The sequence below is a fragment of the Myotis daubentonii genome, chromosome 2 (assembly GCF_963259705.1).
Source record: "Myotis daubentonii chromosome 2, mMyoDau2.1, whole genome shotgun sequence".
Taxonomy (NCBI): Eukaryota; Metazoa; Chordata; class Mammalia; order Chiroptera; family Vespertilionidae; genus Myotis; species Myotis daubentonii.
Window position 1 is genome coordinate 51,092,697 of NC_081841.1, and position 16,725 is coordinate 51,109,421.

The window sequence follows — 16,725 nt, forward strand, 5'->3', positions numbered from 1 at the left end:
ATAGAAAAGCTTAAGTGACCTTTATGACTGAACAACCTTTATGACACTCAACACAGGAGCTTGCTCCCTGGTGGTCAGTGTGCTCCCACAGCCAACTTCCTGCGGCCAGCCAACCTCCCATGGTCCCTCCTCCCAGCCTCCATCAGTTCCCATCTGGACTGGGTGAGACGGCCCTGATTGCTGGCCAGGCCAAGGCACTCCACCCATGCACGAATTTGTGCACCAGGCCTCTTGTTTTAGATGACTGCATATAAGTGCAGTCATGCAATATTTGTCATTTCGTGTCTGGCTTATTTCACTTAGCATAATGTTTTCAAGGTTCATCCATGTTGTAGCATATATCAGAACTTCATTACTTTTTATAGGCTCTTAACTCTCTTTGGCTAGTATGAATAATGCTATACAACTATCAGTTATTTGAGGTATTTACCTAGACATTACTGGCAAATATAATACCATGTTTAACATTTTGAGAAGCATGAAACTGTTTTTGCACAGCAGCTCTACCAGTTTACATTCCCAGCAATGTAATATGATTCAAACTTTTCCACATCTTATCAACATTTGTTATTTTCTGCTTTCTTAATAAAAGTCATTATAGTTTGGGGTTTCATTTTCCTAATGACTAATGATGATCAGTCTTTATGGGTTTTTTTTTTTGCCATTTGTGTATCTTTTTTGAAAATTGGGTTGTTTGTTTTGAGTTGTAGTAGTTCTTTATATATTTTAGTCCCTTATCAGATACATGATTTGCAAATATTTTCTCCCATTGTGTGAGTTAATCTTTTCCTTCTTTTTTAAAAATATATTTTTACTGATTTTAGAGAGGATAATGTCCTATGTACACTTGAGAAAAATGTATATTCTAGAGTTTGAAGTAGTATTTTTTAGGTCCAGTTGGTTTATAGTGTTGAAGTTCTCTATTTATTGCTCTTCTGTTGATTATTCATTATTGAAAGTGGGTTAATGAAGCCTCTATTGTAGAACTGCATTCTTTCAGTTCTGGCATTGTTTGCTTTATGTATGTAAGGACTCTGTTGGTAGATGTATGTATGTTTACAATTGTTTTCTCTTTTTGCTTAATTGAACCTTTTATCAATATATAATGTCCTTTGTCTTTTGGAACCTTTTTTGACCTAGTATATTTTGCCTGATAATAATAAAGCCATCTTAGCTGTATTTTGGTTACTATATGCTTGCATTTTGTTGCTTTCAATGTTTCTGAATCTAAAATGAATCTATGATTGACAGCACATAGATGGAGTCTTTTTTAAAATTCAACCTGTCAGACTCTGCCTTTAGTAGAGTTTAAGCTGTTTACATATCAAGTAATTACTAATCAAGAAAGATAATTCTGCTAACTAGGTATTTGTTTTCTAGGCGTTTCCATCCTCAGTTCCTTAGTTAACTGCCTGTTTTTTTTTTTTTTCATTGAATTGAACTTTTATAGTGTACCAATTTTGTTTTTCACCTTACCTATACTGTATAATTTTAAGTTTAAAAAATTTTTTTTAGTGGCTCTCTTGGAGCAGTGGTTCTCAACCTTCCTAATGCCGTGACCCCTTTAATACAGTTCCTCATGTTGTGGTGACCCCCAACCATAAAATTATTTTCGTTGCTACTTCCTAACTGTAATTTTGCTACTGTTATGAATCGTAATATAAATATCTGATATGCAGGATGTATTTTCATTGTTCATGACCCACAGGTTGAGAACCGCTGTGGGGGGTTACAGTTAACATCTTAAATTTATAACAATGTCAATTGAATAGTGGACAGATACTCTGCTCCTATACTTCTTTGTCCCTTCCCCTTTATATTTTTTACTTTCACAGATTACATCTTTATATATTTGTGCCCATTGATATCAGTTTATATTGTCTTATTTCCATTTTAAATCATATGAGGAAAAAAGAGGACTTACATAACAGAAATACAGTAACTTTTACTTGTCTTTACCTAAGTGATTATCCTTAGTAATCTTCCTTATTTCTTCTTATGGCTTTGAGTTACTGTCTGGCTTCATTTCATCTGAATAAGTCTCATTAGCATTTCTTGTAAGGTATGCTTACTGATTCCTTTTTAGCATTTTATTTGTATATCTTTTTCCTAATTGCTGTTAGGTTTGTCCATAGTTTTCATTAGCTCATTGAGCACATTTAAAATTTAACGTCTTTGACCAGTAATGCCAATGTCTGGACTTCCTCAGGATAATTTTTATACCCCCCCCCCCCCCCCCCCCGTGAATCACTGTAGTTTTTTCTTTCTTTGTATGTTTTGTAATTTTTTGTTGAAAACTGGATATTCTAAGTATTTATAAGATGTTAACTCTGGAAATCTGATTCTTCTACTCCTCAGATATTACTGATGTTTTGCTTGTTAAAGGCCTGTGACTTTTCCAAACTGTTTTTGCAAAGTGTGTATTCCTTGTTGTGGTCACTGAAATTTCTATTCCATTATCTCTATCTACATTCAGCCTGAGATCTGACAAAGATTTCCATAAATGTCTGGCTCCAAATAGGGTAATGGTGGTGGTGAAGGGTTCTGTCTTAGTTAGGGTTTTTTGAACTTATTGGGGTGACATTGGTTAATAAAATTATATAGGTTTCATGAAGTAAAATTCTGTAATCCATCATCAGTATATTGTATTGTGTGTTTACCACCCCAGGCCAAGTTTCCTAACATCTCCATTTATCCCTCCTTTATCCTTTTCTACCTCCCCCACTTCCCCTTTCCCTCTGGAAATCATCAGTTTTTCTTTGTTTATTGCTCAATCCCTTTACCTTTTACTAGTACACCCAGCCTCAACCCCTCTCTTCTGACAGCGGTCAGTCTGTTCTCTGTCTCTGAGTCTGGTTTATTCATTAGATTCCATATATAAATGAAATGAAATCACAATAGTATTTGTCTTTCTCAGACTGGCCTTATTTTAGTGTAATGGTCTCCAGGTCCATCCATGTTCTTGCAAAGTGTGAGATTTCCTTATTTTAGGCCGATTAAAGTTGTAGGTGTCACCTGGGAATCTGCTGCTTCAGAGAGGGTCATAATTGAGGCAGACATCAGCACAGATCCCTCAGGTATCCACCAGACTAACCACAGCACACCCAGCATATTTGACAGACAAAGTCCTCACACAACCTGCCTTAGCACCTGGCAGCCACTCCCAGAACACAGGCCACTGAGGAATGGAAGTGGTAGCTATGGTTTGTTGTTGGTTTTTGTTTTTTTCCCCCCCACTTAGGTAAGATCAGCCGCCTCTCCCTTTATTAAGCACTCCACTAGTTGTCATAAGTGTCCTAGCACTCTTTCTTCCTCAAATATTGATTCACTGGGAGCTAGTCTGCCATTTTTCCGCTATTCAATTTTTTGTTTATTCATGCAAATACAGTCATGCACCACTTAACAAGGATAAAAAAGAAAAAAAAACAGTCAAAAATGAAGACTGCAGGAACTAAAATGAAGAATGCATTACATGGAATCTCATTGTAGTTTTGATTTGCATTTCACTAATGACTAGTGAAATTGAGGATCTGTTCTTGTGCTTATTGGCCATTCACATAGTCTCTTTGGAGAAATGTCTATTCAAATCCTTTGTCCATCTTTGAATTGGCTAGCTACTGTATATTCTTGAGTGTAGTTTAACATGATTCTCTGTCCCCTGTATTTCCTGCAAATTGGTAGCTAGATCTAGAGGCTTCAATAGAATTGGATTTGATTTTGGAGCAGTGGAGAGAGAGAGAGCATAAGCATATAAAATATTTGTTATGTCTCTTAGGCTAGCTGCTACTGCTCTTTGGGGAACTCTATTCATTAAGGGTTGAAGAGGTACTATTTCTGTGTTAATCTGTTTTCTATTTATTAGCTGAAACACTTCTTTAAAGAGAAGCTTGCCCTCATCTTCATTGCCCTGAGGTACATCTCATTGACAAAATGCATGATAAATGCTTGGTTCTAGCTTTTATTACCTGTTTTTGAAAATAATGCATTGATTCTCTGGCAACTTTCAAAAATGACCATTCAGATTTTTTTTTTTTTAAGATTTAAACATATTTGGTGTGCTTATTGTCCTCTGAGTTTACTTATGAGTTCTCTTGTTATGACCCTTATAATTTTCATTAGCTTGTTTGCTCTCTAGTGCAACAAGGTAGATGAGGCTTTTGTATTTTTTGTGTCAAGACTTGGGGTCAGCCAACTCTCTGGAGTCCCTGTGTTACTTTTATGGGGAAATGATATTTTGTATTCACTGGCTTTGCATAAGGAGTTATTGTGACTAAATACATGTTTTGTCTTGTGTTTTTGTTGTTGTTTGTTTTTTAAGACAAAATACATGATTTTTTAAAAGATAGTCTTTATTTTATTTTATTTTTTAATATATTTTTATTGATTTCAGAAAGGAAGGGAGAGGGAGAAATAGAAACATCAATGGTGAGAGCGAGTCCTTGATTGGCTGCCTCCTACACAGCCCCTACTGGGGATCAAAAGTGCAACCCGAGCATGTGCCCTGACCGGGAATCAAACTGTAACCTCCTGGTTCATAAGGCAACGCTCAACCACTGAGCGACACCAGCTGGACTCCATCATGATTTTATACTGATGCTTCCGCTTTGAATTCAGGTGACATAGTTTTTACATCTTCAGTCTCACATTTGTTTCTCCTTTTTCCCATGTGAAAATCAAACCTCTGTGACTCCAATATAATAATGATTTGATGAATCCCATAGTCACATACAAAGTATCAGAATACAATACCAGTAGCAATATAATTCTGAGATATTAAGAAAAATTCCATACTTTGCCTTTTGGGTTATTCGTAAGGAACTTTCATAACAGTTGATTTTTTAAAAAATTGATTTTTAGAGAGTGGAAGGGAGAGGGACAGAAGCATCAATGTGAGAGTGAAACATCAATCTGCTGCCTCCTGCATGTCCCCTATCAGGGATAAAGCTCTCAACCAATTGAGCCAAACTGGCCAGGGCACAGTTGATTTTTATTTTGGTTCAAAGCCACTTAGGATGTCTCTGTTATATTATTAATAAATGCACATTTTGGCCCATTTGCTTTTAACTTTTACACATTGATTTTTTAAAATTTGATTTTCAGTATGTGCATTGTTTAAAAGCAAAATATTTTCAATAAATATTCACACATATACAAGGTGTCCCAAAAATATGTATGCACACTTTGAATAATTATAAAGACAGTGTTGCCTGGCTAGTGTGGCTCAATGGTTGAGCGTCTACCTATAAACCAGGAGGTCACGGTTCGATTCCTGGTCAGGACATATGTCTGGGTTGCGGGCTTGATCCCTAGTAGAGGGTATGCAGGAGGCAGCCGATTAATGATTCTTTCTCATCATTGATGTTTCTCTCTCTCCCTTCCTCTCTGAAATCAATAAAAAAGTATATTTTAAAAGACAGTGTTTATGAAAATACATTTTATTTTCAAAATGTAATATAATCTAGACATAGTGTGTGTATACATTTTTGGGACACCCTGTATATGTGTATGTAAGTATGTCTTCATATTTCCATCTGACTTAGCGAGAGAAGAGCTTGTGATACAGCCTTGCCTTTTTTTCTTTAATCTGTATATTCTAGAAGTCACTTCATAATAGTATTTAGAGCAATTACTCAGTTCTTTTTATATCTGCAGGTTACTTACTCAGTTGTGTGTATGTATCCTGATGTATTCAGCCATCGATGGAAAGTTGGGTTGGTTTGTGTGTGGTGGGGAGAGTCTGTCCTCCACCCCTGACCCTACATTACAAATAGTGTCAGTGAATAGCTGTGTGTATCCTTAAAAAAAACAAAACTATTTTGGCCTTGGCTGGGTAGTTTAGTTGTTTAGAGCATCATCCTAAACAAGGATGTGGTTTCGATTCCAGTCAAGGCACATATAAGAACCAACCAATGAATGCTTAAATAAGTGTAACAACAAGTATCTATCCCCCTCTCTCTCCCTCTTCCCCTCTTCCCCTCTCCTCCTTTCTCCCTCTCTCCTTCTCCATTCCTTTCTCTAAAAATCAGTAAGTAAAGAAATAAAAGACTGTTTTGGTCAGTGTATATTTGGGAAAGATTTCTAGAATTGGGATTGATGTTCATAAGAGTTGTGCTATTTTGCATGCCCATCTTAATGTATCAGATTATCTGTTTTAGACTTTGCTGATGGTATAATTGAGAAATTTAATTCAACTTTAATTGCATTTCTCTTAGCAAGTTTTAGTATCTTTTTCATATGTTTAAGAGTCATTTGCCTTTTTTTTTCTGTGAACTCTTTATTTTTCTAACTCATTTTTAGGTAAGATTGTTGGCTTTTAAATCTATTTTTAGAATTTATGTATTTGGAATATTAACAGTTTCACTGTTTGGACTTCTGTGTATTTGCCATACATAAGTTTCAATTAATTAAATCTGTCATTTTCCTTTGCCTAATTCTACAATAGGCAGAAATAATGTAGTCATGTAAAATAAGTTAAAAATTTTAATTAAATATATTTGTAAAAATATACACTTAATCCTTTGTAATTATGTGTTCCTCTTTCTTCTAGGCAAGGATAAAAGCCATCAATACGTTTTTTGCTAAGAATGGTTTTCGATTAATGGATTCTAGTATGTATAGTCAGCCCATTCAAGCTCAAGCACAGTATGCCTCACCAGTCTTTATGCAGCCTGTGTATAGTCCTCACCAGCAGTACTCCATCTATAGTATTGTGCCTCAGTCTTGGTCTCCAAATCCTGCACCTTACTTTGAAACACCACTGGTAAGTGAGATCTTTACAGAATAATAAAATTTTTTCACTCAAGCTGAAATTTGAAGAAATCAACTAGAGTGGGAGTTCATGTTTTGTTTTGTTGATTGTTTATTTTCTGTTTTTTAAGTAATGATGAGGATATATAATATCCCATCGCAAATGTATGCATATGACTAAATGTTTCTGTAATTTTATTCTTTAGATTTTGCTGTGTGAATTAAAGTTAGAGACTGGATAAATCCATTGATTTAAGTTGCTTTTAGTTTTGTGAAACTTACTCAAAGAAAAGTGTTCTTTATGAAGTAATGGACCAGTGATTTCTTGTTCTGTAATGTACTGCAAAAGTGAAAACGTAAAATGTTTAAAATTATTTTGAGCTAGAAGAAATTGATGCTAGGTTAAGTCGTCAGAAATTTCTTATGACCTTCACATCAGATGCTGCCTTTACCATTAACTGTTTTTAAACATTAAAATTTTCTTTTAGGCTCCGTTTCCAAATAGTAGTTTTGTGAATGGCTTTAGTTCACCAGGATCTTATAAAACAACTGCTGCTGCTGCTGCTGCTGTGAATATGGGTCGACCATTCCAAAAAAATCGGTAAGATAAAAATCATGGCTGGAATTTATTGTAAGCAGTTCTCAGTAGTTCTTACAGAGTCACTGTGTTCATTGCAATGCTTATTTGCAGATTCAGTGGAAAAGAATTTTTTTGTTTTGCACAAAATATATGAGTGATTTAATCTAGAATTTATAAACACGCTTTGACCTCATGTTGATAATGGGATAAAAGGACTTGGGGCTGAGATGGTACATGATGATTTTTTTTTAAAATAAAGGGAACAGGAAATGTTCTATGGCAGCAACACAAAGTCCAGTGTGTAAGTGCCTTTAGTGTGTTAAAGAGGTAACACAAAGTGGTTCCCCCACTGCCCCAAGCACCCACCTAATCCCATATCCCTGTTATTTCGACATTATTGACTATATTCTTCTTGCTGCAATCTGCATATCTGTGAAAGCAATTTTAAAATATATATTGTTATTTTTTTATCACTATTTATTCACCCTATACCCTCTTACCTCCACCCACACTGCCCCGCCACCCCCCGCGCTTTTTTAAAAAAATTGATTTGAGAGAGAGAGAGAAAAACATTGATGTGAGAGAGAGACATCAATTGGTTGCCTTCCATACACACCCCAACTGGGGATGAAACCCACAATCTGGGTATGTGCCCTGACTGGGAATCAAACCCACCACCTCTAGGTGTACCTGACAATATTCCAATTAACTGAGCCACACCAGCCAGAGCTAAAGTAATTTTTTTTCCCCTAAAGTAACTTTTAACTAATAACTAAAAGTACTGCCCAGCCCATGTGGTTCAGTGTTGAGCATCAACCTAGGAACCAAGAGATCACGGTTCAATTCCTGGTCAGGTCACACGCTCAGGTTGCGGGCTCTATCTCCGGTGCATGAGGCAGCCAATTGATGATTCTCTTATTGATGTGTCTATCTCTCTATCCCTCTTCCTTCTTCTGTCTCTAAAAACCAATAAAAACATATAAAAATATAAAAGTACTGATGTTTGCAGATGCTTGATTTAAAAATACATTGTTTTCATGGTGTTCCTTTATTGTTACTTGTCTTTGTCTGCTGTGCTTTCTTGGTGAAAGGGGTAAGATTACAATAAGAAAGCCAAAAATGACAGTCAAATCATCTTGGCTTTAATGGAGGTGTACTTATGGTATTGAAAATACAGGGCAGATTTATTATAATTTTGCTTGTTACTCGAAACCATTTGTGTATAATTCTTTTCCATATGTTTGACCAATGCAGGTTGCTGTTAATTTTTAATTACAGAAATAGCACATGAATACTTTCTTATACAAATGCAAATATTACAGTAAAGTGTTTTGACACCCCCCCCCCCAACCAAATCTGTTTCCTTATTTCTAAGAAGTGACCACTGCCAGACCTTTATTTATATCAGTCAAGGAGAAAGTAACAATATAGGGCCCTCATGCAGTTTATTATATTGTATTGGCCTTATAACAGCCCAGTGATGATCACTAGACCTACTTAGAGAAAATAGGACTAACTTTCAGAAGTCGGGGCATTTTTCTACCTTTCATACTTTATCTTTCTGTCACTATACTTCTTCCTTTCTATCTTTTATCGCTTATTTCTTTCTTTTGCCCAGATTGAGATTGTTAGTCCCTCTCAGTGAAGGGTAAGATAATGAGATCTGAGGGCTGTTTAAACCTAACTTGCCCATTAGGGTCTCTTGAAATGCAATGAGAAAATTGAAGTGAAAGTTTTTGAACAGGTAATATAAATAGCGTAGCTACTTAATGGGGTCATTTTCAGATATGATGGATAATATAAATATATTGAAAATTACGTGTTAGTTGACATTATATTATTTTAATTGCGACTAAAAACCTACTTTGTGACAGAAAGTATCTGGAAAAGTATTATCTCATATTAAACTCAGCCCAACTCTGTAGCCTGAGTTTTATCTTTAACCTAATTTTTTATGTTCCTTAAAGAGTAAAGTAGGATAGCTGGAAATGCGGTTGTAATTAATGTATGAGGTTTTAAATCCCTATTCAGAGAGCCAGGAATTGACATTGTGTTATTAATATTATGAATTTGTAATTATGAAAATAGACTGGAAAAAAATGGAGCATATAAACTGCAAGCAAGGGCCTAAATATAAGTCTTATACTCTCTTGTTTAATCTATAGAGCCAACAGTGGATAGAGTGTTGGCCTGTGGACTGAAAGGTCCCAGGTTCGATTCCAGTAAAGGGCACATGCCCAGGTTGTGGGCTCCATTCCCAGTAGGGGCCGTGCAGGAGACTGCCCATCAATAATTCTCTCATCATTGGTGTTTCTATCTGTCTCTCTCTCCTTTCTTCTCTGAAATCAATAAAAACATATTTTAAAAAAATCTATAGAGCCAAGATCCTCAGTTGCTTGGACTTAACTTTAGATGTTTTAACTATTGATTAAACTGCATCTTCTCTCCTTTACCATAGCTTCATCTGCTTATAAATTGTAAGAGTTGGGTGCCTATGCACATGATCCAAGATAAAAGTTACTTTTGTCAGAAGTAGCTTTCTTTGTTTTGTCTTGTTTTTACCAGATTTCATACCTTAATTCATGAAGTCATGTCAGGCTATTAGTTGTATTATATCTTCCTAGTTATATTTTATGTCCCACGTATGGATCATTGAACAACAAATTTCATTTGGCAAGGGATACTTAGTAAGAAGGTGGGATTTTAATATATTCCTTCATTTTATTTTTTTTAAATGTCATTCCCTTAAAGAGCCTTTTTATACTTTTTTTCTGATTTTCCCTTATGAAAAAAATTTTTTTTAAGCTTTATTGATTTTTTTTTTTTTTTTTAGAGAGAGAGAGAGAGAGAGAGAGAAGATGTGAGAGAGGGAGAAAGACATAACAATATGAGAGCATCATATCAGTTGGCCGCCTCTTGCATGCCCCTCCTGGGGATCGAGCCCACAACCTGAGCAGCATGTGCACTGACTGTGACTCGAACCAGCAACCTTTTAAAAAATTATTGATTTTAGAGAGAGGAAGGGAGTGGAGAGAGAAACATTGATTGCCTGCCTTCTGCATACCCTCTACTGGGGAAGGATCAAACCTTACAACCCAGGCATGCACCCAACTTGGAATCAAACCAGCAGCTTCCTGGTACATGGGACGACGCTCAAACAACTGAGCCATACCAGTTAGGGCTCTCCCTATGAAAATTTAATACTGGAGATTATGTATGTATGTCTGTACTTTATACATAAAATTAATAAGAAATTAATAAGGTAGAGGCTTGACACAGATTCATTAATAAGCTTAAAGCCTGGCTGATTTACATGTGTAAAGACTGCAGCTTATGTTAAAGAAAGAAGCTAAAATCGTAGTTTTAGCCTGAGTATCTCAAAGAACTTTGGATTTTCCCCCAAATGTCTTTTAACAACTTTTTAATGTAAAAGTTCTTTGCCTGTTAAAAATAAAATATCTAGGACATAAAAGGGTTTACATTTTTATAAAACAATTTTATGTTTAACTTAATTAATGGAAAACAGGAAACAGCAAAAAACAGTTTTTAACTTGGCCTATTAAGAGTTTCTACCATTAAGAAGAAAGATGTTCTGTCTGTCTTGATTTATCCTCTCATACATATGATCATTATTTCTCATAGCGTGAAGCCTCATTTTAGGGCATCAAGTGGTTCAGAACACTCAACAGAGGGATCTGTGTCACTGGGGGATGGACCAGTAAACAGATCTGGGACAAGAAACTTTCCAACTGAACGGCATAACCCTATAGTAACAGGACATCAGGAGCAAAGCTACCTTCCAAAAGAGACTCCAACTTTGCCGATTGAACAGAATGGGGATTATGGTAGGGGCAGGTAAGTGAATATGGTAATAAATCTGGAAGGAAATAAGGTATATGAAACTCCTTTTATCATAATGTGAGTATTTGGAAACCATGATCTAGTGTTAAATACATTTTTACATAATAGTTTTTCATAATTATTAAGAAATTTAGAGTGTTTATATAGAGTGTAACTGAGTCAGATTTATGAAAGTTATTCTGAAGTTCACAAAGAATGGTTTAGAAAGATAAAATCCCATCTGCATTATAGTTTTAATTTCCCACAACTATCTGATTGATTGATTGATTTTAGAGAGGAATGGAGCGAGACATTTGTTGATCCACTTATTTATGCATTCATTGGTTGCTTCCTGTATGTGCCCTCATGGGATTGAACCCCCCAACCTTGGCATATCAGAGCAGTGCTGTAAAACCAACTTAGCTACCCGGCCAGAACTAATTTCTTACAACTTCTAAACTAAGGGAATGTGGTTATATGTAACCTAACTTGCCTGAAGAAAACATAACTGAACCCTAATCTGCTCCTGGTGTGGAGAGAGTGCTTCTAATAAAAATATGCATAGCTTACTTCGTGGTGGTGGTGGTGATCGTAGTTGAAGTTTTTGGTAGATTTGCTCAGGATCCCTTCAGAAGAATACATATTTATCCTATATAATAAAAGCCTAATACACTAAGTGTCCAGTTGTCCAGTCAGCCATTTAACCAATCAAAGCATAATATGCTAAGGCTTCTTAGCCACTCACTATGACGTGCACTGACCACCAGGGGGCAGACTCTCTGACTGATAGGTTAGCTTGCTGCTGGGGTCTGGCTGATCGGGACGGAGTGAGACCGGCTGGACATGCCTAGGAGCCCGTCCCTCCCCAGCTGGCCAACCTCCCTGGCCCTGATTATGCACCGGTGGGGTCCCTTGGCCTGGCCTCTGCCCTCTCACAATCCAGGCTGAGGGACACAACACCCCCCACCCCCACCCCTGCTGAGTGCATGAATTTCGTGCACCGGGCCTCTAGTCCTTTAATAATAATGGAAATTTAGATGTATAGATACTTAAAATAGAAATACACTCATTTTTAATGAAATGTATAAATTTGAAGAAACTTATGAGTTCTCCCTCCCACCACCCTTTTTTTGTTTTGTTAAAAGGAGAACTCTTTTCAGAGGTCGAAGACGACGAGAAGATGACAGAATCCCAGTAAGTATTTTTTTACTTTTAATTACTGCTGTTAATTTTTCTTTTCTTTTGTGATTTACTATGGCATTGACTTGTGATCTACCTTGACTTTTAGGTTTCTACTTGATTGATTTTTAAAAAACTATATATATATTAATTGATTTCAGAGAGGAAGGGAGAGGGAGAGAGAGATGGAAACAAACATCAATGATGAGAGAGAACCATTGATCGGCTGCCTCCTGCATGTCCCCCCTTGGGGATTGAGCCCATAATCCGGGCATGTGCCTTTGACCAGAATCAAACCTGGGACCCTTCAGTTCGCAGACTGACGCTCTATCCACTGAGCCAAACCAGCTAGGGCAGTGGTCAGCAAACTGCGGCTTGTGAGCCACATGCAGCTCTTTGGCCCCTTGAGTGTGGCTCTTCCACAAAATACCGACTTCTGCACATGGGCCACGAAGTTTCAATCGCACTGTACGCATGTGTGCGCCCGCACGTGGTATTTTGTGGAAGAGCCACACTCAAGGGGCCAAAGAGCCGCATGTGGCTTGCAAGCCGCAGTTTGCTGACCACTGGGTTAGGGCTACTTGATGATAGTATTCAGCCTAAGGTATGCAGCCTGGGCTTGACCCTGAAATATACACCATTATCACGCTCCCTCCACCCTTAAAATGCACATATAGTTAAGGAATTGACCTGTGTTTTTCACTTAAAAAATTACTTTAGTAGCTAATATTTTCACATGGTTTAAAAATAAAAAATATGAAAATATTCTATGAAAAGATTAATTCTTACTTTACTAACAGACATTTAAGCAGTTTGACTCTTCTGATTGTATATAAGTGCTATTACAAACAGTGCAATGATAACCTCATAAAATTATTGTTTCCTATGTATGCAGTATCTGAAGGAGAATCTCTAGAAGTGGGATTTCTGGGTCACAATTTAATAAGTTGCTGCTAAGTAGTTTTCTATAGAGGTTGTGCTGATTTTCATTCCTGTTTATCCATCGCCTTACAGAGGATATGATTTCATTTTATTTTTTTAAAGAATAGTTTATTAATCACTAGAGAGGAAGGGAGAGAGAAACATCGATGTGAGAGTACAACATTGATCAGCTTGCCTCCTGCACGCCCCCCACCAGGGATTGAGCCCACAACTTAGGCATGTGCTCTGACCAGGAATCGAACTGTTAACCTTTTTGGTGCATGGGACGACGCGCAACCAACAGCCACACCAGTCAGGGCAGGATATGATTTTTTGCTAGTCTGATAAAGCATATCATTAACTTTTAAAGCTCTGTTGGATGGTGTTAGAAACTGTTATACTGTTTATTAATTGTTTGGAGTCAATTTTCTACCTGCTATTAATTCTTATATCCACTAATCTTATAAAATCGCTTAAAGAAAAATGTTTATAGCTAAGGCCTAATGTTCTTATTTGAATCTTAATGCCTCAGATTATTCATATTTTGATTTTTTGTGTGTGTTTGTTCATAGTGACTACTTACCATTTCTTAACTGGGCCCAAAAAGTGTTGAGGAATGAAAATGATGTAGGAAGATATAGAGGTCTCAAGAAAACTCTGTCTAGAATTTACAGATATATCATAAATGTGTAATATAATGCTTATTTTACATGTGTAAATAGTGAATTGTATACATATATAAGTAGTATACATATAGCTTACTGTTGGTTATACATATAAGTTACACATACACCACATTTATGAAGTATTAAAAGCATACACATTTTCAAAGAAGAAAATGTATTGCGTTATAACAAAGAGTAGTCCTTAGGGCAAACTATGAACCCTTTAAAACAGTGTTGTTTTTTCCATTTATAGCTTTCTATACTATGGGCAGCCATGAGATTTTAGGCAACAACTTTTTAAAGATACCATTGAAGCAGTAACATCCTCAAGTGGCCCTGAACAGTTGAGGAGAGGAGAAATTAGGTTTGAGGTCTATTTAACATGTTAAAAAATGTCTGGATTGAGGACTGAAGGTTGAGATGAAGAAAAAGGAGACAGGCATGTTTTCCAGTAGGAAGGGCAGGAGTGAGGTGCTCTTGTGCAGGAGGGCGATGTTAGCTAGAGATAAAATTTAGGATTTGTAAACTTACTCATAGTAACTGAAGTCATATGAATAGATGAGGTCATGGCAGGGGACTCTCTGTATAGTGAGTGATTTTTTTAAAAAGGGTCAAAAGTGGAACCTTGGGGAACATAGTGGCTTTGGGTTGAAAAATGAGATTGTTCATCATGTTGTTTGAAGTATCCAAGTAAAGTCTGAGTGGCAATGGCTGATAGGCTGGCAAATGGATATCTGGGTTTCAGGTGAAGGTCTGGGCTGAAAATAAAGTGTACAACTCAATAATTTTTGGTATGTTTTCAGAGTTGTGCAGCCAAAAGTTACCAAAAAGTGAAAAATTGTTTTAAGGATTGTTTGCATGTAGATAATAGTTAAAGTCATGAATAAAGGGTATCATCACACAGGGAAAGTATGGAATATGGAAAGTGAGAAGTAATGACTGTATAGAAATCAAAAACCATCAAAAGAAGTAGGCAGGCAGAGAACAGCACATGATTATCAGATCTGTGCATCAATAGAAAGGTGTGTCACAGAAGCTAAGGGAGAAATGAGCTCCCAACGGAAAGAATGTTTACCATGCCAAATGCTATAGTGAGGTCATGGAAAAAAGTCTGCCAGCTTTTGCATTGTGGAAGGCATTGGTGACTTGTCAAAGCAGTGGTATGATGAGTACAGAGGTGAAGAGGTAGAGGAGGAGGTACAAGTGAGAGGTTTGTCAGAGGATATAGAGAGTGGTTAGGGTGAAAGGGACAGATGAGATTTTCAAGGAAGGATATTGTTCTCTCTTGAGACTGTATGGAAGGGTGAATGATGATGGCAAATTTATGTGAGGTAGGGTTTTTTTTTTTGTTAGAAAAGGAGGTATAGCTAATTTAGAAAGCAAAGAATAGTGGAGATTGATTAGAAGGCTTAGGAGTGTGGCAAAGTTTGCAAAATAAACAAGAGAGGGAGCTAACTAAAGGTATGGAGGAATGATAGACTATGAAAGCTCATGTTCTCTTCAGCAGCACATATACTAAAATTTGAGCAATGTAGAGAAGAATTACATAGCCCTGTGGAAGGATGACTTGCAAATTTGTGAAGCATTCCATATTAAAAGACTAATAAGAGCTCAATTGAGATGAGAAGCCAAAAATTTATAGGGAAACAATTCTGTACAATAGAGTAGTTTGTTTTTTGAAGTTTCAGCTTCTGTGGTACAGGGTTAGAGAATAAGGTAGTCATATGACCTGTTTTATGATTTGTGTCTTTTAGAGACCCCAACCTTCAACAGCTGAAGCAAAGGCTCCAACACCAAAGTTTGACTTATTAGCCTCAAATTTTCCTCCTTTACCTGGAAGTTCATCAAGAACACCAGGTGAACTTGTTTTGGAGAGTAGGATGTCTGATGTTGTTAAAGGTGTCTGCAAAGAAAAGGTAAACACTAAAACATCCAATCTTCTACCTTTTGGGGACTATAGTATTAGCCTATGTTTTAAGTTATTTAGGTTTTTGTTCTTAATAAGTATTTCTAATACAGTTTTAATTCAGGGGATTGTCAGTATACATTGAATATTATAAAAAGATTTATAATAGTCCTGTGGCCACGTGGCTTGGTTGGTTGGAGCATCGTCCCCTACGTCCAGTACATCAAAAGGTTGCAAGTTCGATTCCTCCTCAAGGGACATACCTAGGTTGCGGTAGGGGAGGCAACTGATCAGTGTTTCTCTATCTCTCTCCATTCTTCTCTACCTAAAATCAGTTAAAAAAAAATACCCTCAGGTGAGGATTTTAAAAAAACTAAGAAAAATATCAACACTAATAAAAGAGAAAAATGGTAATTGGCGTACGAGCTACCCTTTTCATTAGCTAATCAGGGCTATATGCAAATTAACTGCCAACTGAGATGGCAGTTAACTGCCAACAAGATGGTGGTTAATTTGCATACGTAGGCACAATGCAGGGAGGCCAAAGGGAAAGCAGGAAGAAGCCCCCTGCCACTGACAGTGATCGGAAACCCAGGGGGGAGCTAAGAGCTGGGGGGCAGGGCAAAGGTGGCCCTGGGGCCGCCTTTGCCCTGCCCCCCAGCCATGATCAGAGAATCAGCAACCTTTTCTGCCCTGGCCAGTGATAGCAGGAAGTAAGGGTGGAGCCAGCGATGGGAGCTGGGCACGGTCGAAGCTGGCAGTCCCAGGAGCTAGGGGTCCCTTGCCTGGGCCTAAAACGAAGCCCACGATCGTGGGGCCGCTGCAGCTGCGGGTCCCCGCTGCCCGGGCCGAACGCCTAGGCCAGAGGCATCAGGCCTGGGCAAGGG

At 37.3% G+C, this 16,725-nt stretch overlaps 1 protein-coding gene and 1 non-coding gene across 11 annotated transcripts in view; both read left to right on the plus strand.

Moving 5' to 3' along the window:
• Nucleotides 1-16,725, plus strand: part of LARP4 (La ribonucleoprotein 4) — a 74,130-nt gene that overhangs the window by 39,158 nt on the left and 18,247 nt on the right. For 8 of the 10 annotated variants that reach the window (XM_059682847.1, XM_059682846.1, XM_059682848.1 and 5 more), the window contains 5 exons: nucleotides 6,548-6,760; nucleotides 7,236-7,348; nucleotides 10,970-11,182; nucleotides 12,313-12,361; nucleotides 15,687-15,848. In XM_059682847.1, coding sequence (XP_059538830.1) covers nucleotides 6,548-6,760; nucleotides 7,236-7,348; nucleotides 10,970-11,182; nucleotides 12,313-12,361; nucleotides 15,687-15,848 — 750 coding nt within the window. Of the gene's footprint in view, nucleotides 1-6,547; nucleotides 6,761-7,235; nucleotides 7,349-10,969; nucleotides 11,187-12,312; nucleotides 12,362-15,686; nucleotides 15,849-16,725 lie in introns of those variants that run through there. The other 2 variants (XM_059682845.1, XM_059682852.1) reach the window with 2 other exon arrangements.
• Nucleotides 15,426-15,529, plus strand: LOC132228951 (U6 spliceosomal RNA). Its single transcript, XR_009451547.1, has one exon. It is a non-coding gene; the product is annotated as a U6 spliceosomal RNA (small nuclear RNA).